The 10,739-nt window shown below is 37.2% G+C and overlaps 1 protein-coding gene across 1 annotated transcript; it reads left to right on the top strand.

The window, feature by feature from the left end:
* The first annotated feature begins 2,767 nt into the window (after positions 1-2,767).
* Positions 2,768-10,569, top strand: LOC100372056 (uncharacterized). Its single transcript, XM_002731424.4, has 5 exons — positions 2,768-2,899; positions 3,199-3,649; positions 5,429-5,602; positions 8,252-8,487; positions 8,854-10,569. The coding sequence occupies exons 1-5, from the start codon at positions 2,861-2,863 to the stop codon at positions 9,109-9,111; spliced, it is 1,158 nt and encodes a 385-aa protein (XP_002731470.1). The 5' UTR covers positions 2,768-2,860; the 3' UTR covers positions 9,112-10,569.
* Positions 10,570-10,739: the final 170 nt, after the last annotated feature.

Genomic DNA, 10,739 nt, shown 5'->3' with positions numbered 1-10,739 from the left:
GGGGCTCAATTCCTTATTAACTTATCGTCTTTGTACTGTAACCTTGGTAAAGATACCGTCTATACATGTAATTCGGAAATTTCGGCACACCCTATCCACGATTGACTCGTGTCTACACTCACATCTAATCGTATTCCCGACAAAGTCATCTTAATCCATTCACCGACCACCGCGTTTAAGTGGCCATGTACAATGATTTTTTTCTAGTGCAACAGCTGACATCTGATTCAAGCACTGAGCTAGATACAATTTTGTGGTGCAATGGCCTTTGTATTGGCATAATCCCTGACACAACACAGTGTTATTAAATCGGATATTTATTACATGTTATATACGATATTTCCACAGTGCGGAACGCTCAGGTTATCAGGATGAACATCTCCACATAATCATGACCCTAATAATCTGTTGAATCAGTTTCTAGGAGGATTCACATGTTTAACCAAAAGTTAGGTAAAAAACAACGTTTGAGATACATATAACATTTCGAAAGAGAGAGTTCAACTTTAATTGTTGTATCTTGTCATTAATGTATGAGAGAACACAGTAGAATCGAAATTACAGGCACAAATTACGTAAGGAAGACAATTTTCAGTTTAGTGTTCGATACAGAAGCCACTGTAATTGCAATCTGAAAAAAAAACAATTATTAATAATAATGCTGAGAAACTGACAATTAACGAGTAACAATTACATGTTACACTATGGAACTTGGTTACTGTGGTTAAAGGTCGTAAATTCTCGACCATCAACAGGAGTAATCAACAATGACTACGGTTGTCGTGACTATTAGACATTCGGGGTGAATGAGTGTGTGCATTACAAGCAAACTCTTACAGGGACCAGTGATATATAACAAACTCTGTACATCTGACCATCGGGGAACGACATCATCATGTACGAATATCAATCACACAACAATGTGAAGCGAAGGAAAGGTTGTTCTTCTACCACCATTCAAGAGAATAATCTACTTTTAAAATCTATGAAATATTCGCTTTTCTCTTTGTCCGGTTGAATCATCATATAATTTTTAAATTTCATATTCTATATCTGAAATAACTGGACTATGTTTTCTATATTTGGTAATTATTGAGACTTAGAAGTAACATGCTTTGTATTTATGTTGGTTGTCCCACTGACTTGACAGCTGTTTACATGAAATGATTGAATACTTGAAATACCCTTTAAAGAATAAAAAAATCACCAAATAAAAGGTTGAAAGGCAACACATATCACTAAACATCGTGTTTTTTATTCAGATATAAGGACATGTTGGTCAATTTGGGGAACCGGGTTGGGTCACCAGAAATTTATGGAGTGTCGACAGACAATGAGAAAATTCTTAATTCTCCAAAAGAGCGTCAATGGGATATTTCAGTGAGTATAACACGACTAGCTGCGAACGAGGATGAACTAAAATGGCGTACAAGATGAATTCATTTGGCTCGTATGGCATTAAGGACGCTTTATAAGAACAGAAGGGAATCACATGATTCTAGTTGCGACCATACTAACGACACAAGCAAATGGGAGAAGTGTATATAAAGTTTTTCAATACGCCATTCTGCAATTAAGCATTCTGATTGGTCAAAACGCACTATGTAGATGTTAGAGGCTATATCATTAGTTATATGGGTATTCAGCTATACTCGCCGAGGAGCTGAATAGGACGAAGAATTTTTATAACTGATCGTTTATTTGTCTAAATGCATAACAATGACATGAGTTCATTAGTTTTCCTTCTGTGGCATTTCAATGAGTCAGCAAGAGGTATTTTCGTGAGCTGTAAACAAATGTTTTTATTTTCGTAATAATGTAATTTAAATAAATAAAAAAACGTAAATTCGTAGACATGGGCAAGGTGTTAAATGTAATAAGCTATATTTTATTTGTCCGTAATTTGTACAAAGATCTTATTGTTGTAAGCGTATATTTTCCAAATTAAATGTCGTAATTCGTACGCAATTTTCAATTTTGATTCTTAAAAACAAATTATCAAATATATTATAAAAAGGCCTTTTTTTTATTTCCTGTAACCTGTACATGCCCCTTGCCCCCCTGCCCCCCCCCCATCCCCATTTAATATAAGAGTTTTGGAAAGTGAGCTGCTGGGTTAACGAAATGTTCGTCTGTTTGTGGTCTAGACAAAAATCAAATGCTCTGGATTATATGCCGTTCAATTGCATTCGACCGAACCCCGAGTCATGCCTTCCCTTTAGTTGTCAGGTGATTAACACATTTAGACGTTGTTTTCCAGGAAACAGTTACTATTCATGAATTCCAGGAATTTGGGGAATAATACGGGAGCTGGCCTCATAAAATGGATGTGTGTTAGCTTGTTTGCTAAATGCCTGTGTACGACAACAAATGGGCCTCTCCTTGACGACACTATAATACAGCAAAAGTCAAAAGAACTATTCATTTTGTGAATTCAGGGTTATCGCTCTGAAAGCACTACTCGTCCAGACGACTCTCAATTGTATTCCTTCCAACTAGTGCTGATACTCCCCTTGAATCCCGATACGCCCGCCATGGCGTGCTTTACGGGATTTACAACCGTGGTTGGGTTTTAAATCGTAAAATTGAGATGAAACGGAAAAAACACACCTTCGCTGGGTGTGGCACTTCTGACATTAAACACATGTATAAACTGTATGATATGTATGAATAGCAAGTCATTCATGTGGTGTACTAGTGCGTCTAGCTTGTCGGGGTGACAACGTTTATCGTGACAGCCTATGTGATGCAGATTCAGACTATAAAGGTGGTGCATAGGCAATTGTCTGTTACTTCGGAGCAGTTGGTGGGTAAAAGAGATACTGTAACCTAAGATTAAAACGTACGCATAAGGTCAAGTATGACGGCCGTCCATCCAGAGAAAACAGACCTTAGCAAGGTAAGGTATTACAACTTTTATTTTCTTACCTGATAATTAGCGTCGCTTGGTGTAAATTAAATTTGGTGAGCTATAACTATGACCACAATGATATCAGTAGGGTTGCTGAAACACAACACACTTCCAAAATTATTAATATATGTTACAAACAATTGCATTCATTCACATGCCTAGTTTGAATGTTCAAACATGATGTTAGCGTTATTCTGTGTTTTTATTAACATATTTGGAAACCATTGGGAGAGATGTTATAGTTAACGGGGCTACGGTTCAGTGTCGATTTGTCATTTGTGTTTAAGGTGGACGATGATTTGCTTGAATTAGACGATTACGAGGAGGACCCGCACGACAAAGATGTCGCCACAACATCTCACTTGCCACCGTACGAATCAAACCATTCAGGCCCCGTGAAAATGGTACAACCCCGAGAGCCGACCGCAGATGCACCGCCGGTGGTTACCGCTCAACCTCAATCACAGAATCCGCTACCGCAACCGGGCACTGCACAGACACATGCTCCCGTCCAGCCTACAGCACCGATGCAGGGACCTGGTTACACGGCCCAGAATTTCAGCCCAGCGATGTATAATCCTTTTACTGCAAACACCATCCAGGAATTGGCAAGTACGCACAAAAGTCGCAAACAGTTGGAAGATGTACTTAATACCAATGCAAAGTCTTCGTATCAAGCTGCCTATCAACAGTACAGCTCACAGCACAACAATCTCTCGTACGACCAGCTCTTGCAGAGTAAGTTACGCTTATATTCGGAAGAAGAGACATATGAAAAGATAATTTTAATATGATTTAGTGTAGAACCGGTCCGGGCACTTGGCTGGTCAAATAATATGCGTGTGCGTTCTGAATTTCGTGGAAAAAGGATTATATTTTTTTAATTATCATGTCCGCGAAAATATAAAAAAAAGTGTTTGGGCAGTTGTTTTGGAACACCTGAACTAGACTTGCTTGCAGTCTGTTGCGATTCCAATGAAAAATTCTTGAAAAATAAATATAAATTGCGTAAACGAGAGGTGAACGTGAAAGTCATGTTGAGATTTCGTGGTCACTTGACTTTCGTTTACATCAAATGCACAGAGGCGTTCGAACAGAAAACAACGTATCTAAAAATACCTTGACTGAAGTTTAATTCGAAAAAAAAAGTCAGTGTTATTTTTAAATTTATTATCTAAAAATCAGTGGGAATAGGCTGTTTTTATTTTTTGCAGAACACTCCTAAGTCCTACTTTTATCAACATGATTCCCCCGGGGGAGGACCGGTTAACCGACAACTTCCTAGAAGTGGGGTAGTCCCTTTTTTCTCCGTACACTATACGACATTGTAATCTGTGAAAGAATGCATCATACTAAAAAAAGGCACCGTCTTGTCTGTGCATGTCTGCTTGTTTATCGATTATTACAAATACCAAAGCATACAATGCAGTTGGTCTATTCACATAGGACTTGCAAAGTCAGCCATTATAGAATTACGTGATGGCTGGTTTACAGAATCACAAATCGGTGCTACGCTGTCGGCTTTTCGTTAAAGGTTTGACACGAATCTCTCATTTCAAAGTCCAAAGTTAAGTTATATATAACAAATTACCTGATGTAATATGCGTGACTATAATTTTTCCAGGTGACGTTTGTACGAGTAGTTAAAAAGTCGTTGCACAGTAAGAGTTAGAATTTAGGGTAAACAAGCAATGTATATCCAATCGTTGTATACATCGTATGGGGTTCATTTCGATCATGACGACTACCTATTTTTAGCTTCGCTATCATCGTAGATGATAGAGCGGAACTATTCATATAAGTGATTGTCCGTCCGTCCGTCGCCCATCAACAATCGCATGAACGACTTCTTGAAAACGTCTAGCTCAATTGTTTTGATACTTGGTATGTAGGAACCTCTGTCAGATTCGTTCATTTCGTGACGATATATTCAATTCTCTATTTTTTGCAAATATTTTTTGACATTTTTGGCAAAAATGCTATTTTTTATATCTAAACTACATAAACTATATAAACTACAAGATCAATTGCTTCGATACTTGGTATGTAGGTACCTTAGATGGATTTCTGTCAGATATGTTCATTTCATGATGATAACTTCAATTCTCTATCTTTGACAAATATTTTTGTTATTTTTGGTAAAAAATGATATTTTCAACTACTTTTTGAAAACTGACAGCCCAATTGTTTAGATACTTGGTATGGGGGTACCGTGTGTGAACCTCTGTCAGATTTGTTCATTTCGTGGCAATATCTTCAATTCTCTATTTTTGGCAAATGTTATTTATATAGTTATAACACAATTTGTTTGATGTAGTTAAGTTGACATGTTCTTAACTACCAGAACCAAACTAGTCTTTTTTGTGTGGATTAACTGCGTTTTGTCTTAAGGTTGTGCATCGCTAGCATTGGCTACCACAATGTTCTTGTAGGACAGCCGAGCTATTTCGGTCGCTTGTTTAAAACAACAAACAACACTAAATATTAACGTGTTCACGTCTTTATTTTCATTTAAAGCTCTAATATTTGATGGAGAGGAGTTATTGATGGGTGGTCAATATATATATTATACCAGCGTTACATTTCTCGACCCGACTGGTAAGTTTCAAAGTGGGAAACCTGCGATGACTCGTGGGAGGGCATTCCTGACATCTAGGCGACTGTTATTACTCTCGGCGGAAGAAGCTTCAGGTACGTCTCAATTTATGCGGTGCAAGGCACCGAAGATTATTCCTATTTTTATATTTTTGACTTGAGTGTGATAGGTAAATGATAGGCCGTTACTGACTAAATTCTGTCGTGTCATCTTTGTTTCCGTGTCGTCAGTCCGAGGATGAGTTTTGACGCTCGTGTTAAAAAAGATGCATAACTGCAAATTTATATACACAATTCAGATAGTTTATTTAATAGTGTCATATTCGGTTCGCGTAGAAATAATCACTAGTATAGAGATAATATTTGTTTTAGTTGTTATATTCCACTTCAAACATTACCAGGTTGGCGAATATTATACAATAATGTATAAAACCAGAGGTACATTACTTGGGGTTTGCAACGCGCATAGTACTGTAACAGGGCTCATACCACTAATTGAATTTCCATAGACGACAATGTTAACATATGACGAGATTGCTATATGAAAATGACGAAGAAAGTTGAAAATATGGCTCAAAAATGGGAAATCAACATGCCAGTAATCAACCATATGAAAAAACTAACATGTTGGCCAGCTCAAACTCTTGCAAATCTCAGGTAAACAAGACACACCTACTGTATTTGGATTGCACCAAGAGAAATCACTAGAAAAACACCAAGATTAGAACATCCATTAACACACAGAATAAACCCACAGGAACACAGCGCTAAGTAGTAAACAAAAGACCACATGTTGGTCTCACCTCTGACCCAGGTGATTACGCCCTCAAACAGGGAGCACCTGAGAAAAATAATATTTAAAAAATTTCATTGGTTCTTGCTGGGCATTTAAATTGAGCAGCCACGAGCAGCCATTGGTTAATTAGTGGCATGAGACCTGTATGGTGACATCATGTCAAGATCCCATTCAAGTCTCATCTCGTAGATAGCGAGACTGATGCTACGACCTTCTGACATGACAAAGGCGGTTTGTAATAAAACAATATACCACATGTATTACCACATTCATAGTGAAAAAATGTAATATATAAAAAATGTACAGAAAATATAGTTATCGTAATCCGTCATGGAATTTGTGGAGTCTGCAATCAGGGCAAAGAAGACATTTACCACTTTCTTTATCTTTGTACGTCATCTAATCATATTAGAAAGGAATTTTATTTAGCATTAGAAACCTCACTGAGAAACAATGTTGAATCTTCATCACTAATGAATAGTTTTCTTTCAGGGGGGTTGAATTATAGGTTCAATTTCCTTTTTGGTGATACACTATGAAACATAAATGAAAATGTGGGAAATACCTCATCAGCTTTAATTAGGAAATATGTAACTGATTTATGGCAATATAGAAAAGAAATGATGAATGTAATTTAAATATATGTATTACTGTTTTCATGCTGCCGATACAAAGGTTGAATAAACATTATTATTACATTATTATTATATCGTGAGCAGCTATTTTGATCCACCTGGACATCCCAGTATCCTAGTTACCTCGGGCATGCGCATTCGAATTTTTCTAAGTTGGAACGCTTATGCGAGAGCGAGATTGGAACGGGATCTTGGTATCATGTCACCGTAGTTGCAAACCCCAAGTAATGTACCTCTGATAAAACCTATTGTTTGAGATAGAATAGTAGTAATCCTTGCAGCATGCCTGTCTCATTTCTATACTAGTCTAGTCACTGAAATGAGTACACTGTCCTTACCAGCCACCAATAGGGTTGTCACAATTGTATCTTTCCGGATTTCGTCGGTTCACTACCACGTTTATAAAATTGTTAATCAGTCTATGTCACTAATCAATAAATATTTTAATTAATAAATGATTTTAGTAATATTATTTGTTCCTGTGAAATTAAGGATTCACATTATCAGCACTGTCAGCCATCTATATCACCCTTTTTTTACCAATAGATGTATCGATATAAATAAATATAAATATAAATTTTTAGTAAACTCACACTACATTCAGCTTAATGTTTATTTCAGTAACATTGCTAAACATAGAATGCCGGAAATGTTCGTATGTTGTCATATATTTTAGGCATTTCTTCTATCCATCTGGGATCATCTCGTCTTATCGCTCCGCCTTTACTGGCAATTCCATTTAATCCCAATACACTGAATACTTTGTTTAGTTTGTGCTGCTTACCAGTTAACGCCCAATGAAATGAAACATATGTATAATTTTCAGCATTAAAACAAAATAAATTCACAGCTAACGTCTGTTTTAAGTGTTTATTGTCTTGAGCTTGTTTTATTTTGTAATCATTTCTCAATCATTATACATTGTATAAAGATTTGTTCAAAAAACAACACGGAAGAGGGGTGTTGTAAGAGGGTAGTCCGAAAAAAAAGTATATTTGCTCGATTTTATTTTCACTGAATCATTCCTCCAGCAAAAATAGCGAAAATTAATTCCAAACGAAAATAAAGTATTTTAGAGTACCATGGCTTACAAAAAATCACTAGCTGCTATGCGTTCGCTGATTGGCTACCTGCGCTTCCAATCACCTGGCCGATTATAGTGCATAACACTCATTGCATACTGAATAACAAATCAACAACTGCATGGCTAGCTGTCGTATCAAGTAAAACAACGACGATGCTCAATGTTCAAATTTCAAAAAATATCATTTTAATTTAGTTTTTTTTTCTCCTTGTCACATTATATTTTTGCAGCTTCGGATATCACCGAGGAGAGAATCGGAAAAACTTGCAATACGTATCATTTGACGACCTCGATGATGGACTCTATGTATCTACAAAGTCTACCAATGGAAGGATTCCGTAGCGTCGATTTGAATGCTTCCGTTGGCGTGAAAACAAAAACTACTGTCCGGGGTAATAAACCAGAGTGCTCAAGAACGTGTGGAAGCCTGTGTATATGTTTTAAACCCTGTTGCACATGTTGTGAGGTAAATGTTATAATGACGGCTACAAATTGTATAAAGCGTCGTATAAACAAACATTGCCGCGAACATTGCGCCGGACGTCGCGTGAGACAAATGCGCTTTAATGTTGCGCTTTAATTTGCCACAGACGCCGGCCGCGTAGTGTTCAATGTGGTTACCTTGCGGCGTATACATCGCGCTCGTAAAATACGTAAATGTAAATGCGCGCTGCGCGACAACTGCGCATTGGATGATGCGACTGTGGCGCTTTGTGATTTTTTTTATTTAGTCTTGCGCTGTTTAGTATTCATTAGATGAGGGTATGCATTTATGTATACGTACTGTTTATTCATTTTTATAATAACTAACAATTGGTGTCTGTGTCAATAGATTGAAAGCTGTATGAAACAATGGTCCGCCGACATCCCGTCTACGCAGGTGCAAAACGAGCGATACGTTACCATAGGAACGCTGATTCCACCCTGGGCTGAACGCATGATGGTGAAGATACACTTTGAACAGTCGATGCAGCTCAACTTCATTAACAACTTCCTGGTAGAGATGCAGCGCCACTCTCCAAATATCTACAAACTCGACATGGGTGTGTACTCCTCGCCGGAGGCATGCGTAGTGATGCGTCGAAATTGAGACCGTCCTCGAGCAATAGTCCAACCAAAATGTTTAATACGAAAATATCTTCTTCGTCAAAGTGTTGTCCAGGCAAAAGTGAACATATATTCAAAATTTTTATTGCAGGGCCAGATGTCAAAGAATTCACGTGTCATGTATTAGTGCATTGGCAGCTTACCATTATAATATTTTTTCGGCATTTTATTATTACACCGAATTCATGTTGTTTTTATGTAATCATCAATCCGCCCATCTGTGTTATTTCGACTTACCAAAATTTCATTTACACGAGAGCTTAAATCATACAATTCAGTCCAGTGTCACCGTCCATTCAATAATAAAAAGTAACCAAATACAGATGTTTTCATGCAATTTTAACTAAAACACAATACGGTAATCAGATGAATACATGTACGTTATTTGGTGAAATGTACATTTCTGTTATATTTGTGAAATGAACATTGGAGTATTTGCATTAAACGGTTTCAATTGTTAGTTGTGTGTGAACAGCCAATATAAACCGTCTCTATCAATCGCACCCCCCAGTGACGATGCGCTTCTGTGACGTAAATGGGTGGCACAACATATCGTTTTGATTCGTAGTCGTCCTTATAATGAAAATGCGACTGTGCGAACAAACTTTATTGCCATTTGAACGACACCACTTCCACCATATTACCTCATTGTGCCGTCCTATAATCGATTCTTCGCTAGATCGCAATTTGTGAAAACGGGGTATATCCATCGATGATATGTGTACAAATTAATATAATTTTTTTAAATACTAGTATACAATTATAGACCGTATTGTTAAAATTCAATGTCCCGTGTAAGGTTTACCATCTTAGTTGGGAAAACAATCAAAAGCCATGGGCGCGTTTGTGTCGTCCAATTATATTTGTGATAACCATGATGATTGAAGATGGCGGACAGGCGGTCTTGTACAATGAACGAAGTGCAAATATCTTCAAACGTTTGTCGGTTTTAGGTAGTTGCATGGCAACAAACAGTGTGATAAAGTAGTTTCTACAGTTCTTCATGTGATTTCTCAATCCCTTTTTTGTTATTTTGTAAACTTGAATAAAATTATGACGAATAAAATAGTCATGATTATGATTATATGCGTTATGTTTATTTAGACCCTCGATTTCAGTAATGGCGTCAAAATAATCATAATCATGATCGCGCAAATCGATCAGGTTAATGGTGAGACCACTTTGTCTGTGCAATTTCGTCCATGGTGAATTGTCGGCGACTACCTATATAAAACAACCAAAGAGCCGTCGCGTTGCCTTGCTTTCAGTCATCGCGTCTGTCGCGTTTCGTTGCTGGAGAGTCAGTGCGATCGTCATTTCCAGGTGTCAATTTCTCTGATACATGTTATAACGTCTGTTTATTAAAAGGTTGTATATAATCTGTGCTTGTTCATGTTCTATTATTATCATGCAACTGAAAATAAAATAAATAAATATAAAATCCGGGGTCCTATATTGTCCATTGTCCTAAATCGTACACGGTCACTGAAGTTGTCGCAAAAATAAACATTGTTCTTTCTGAGTAATGAAATGTACCGAAATGTTTCACATTGACGCTCGAAAATGTGCACATGAACAACAGATGGTTTCAGTGGTAAGGAAGTTCTCACG

Source organism: Saccoglossus kowalevskii, chromosome 6 (assembly GCF_978046115.1).
Source record: "Saccoglossus kowalevskii chromosome 6, keSacKowa6.1, whole genome shotgun sequence".
Lineage (NCBI taxonomy): Eukaryota > Metazoa > Hemichordata > Enteropneusta > Harrimaniidae > Saccoglossus > Saccoglossus kowalevskii.
The sequence above is the reverse complement of the archived record's forward strand: the minus strand, read 5'-3'. Positions and strand labels throughout refer to the sequence as shown.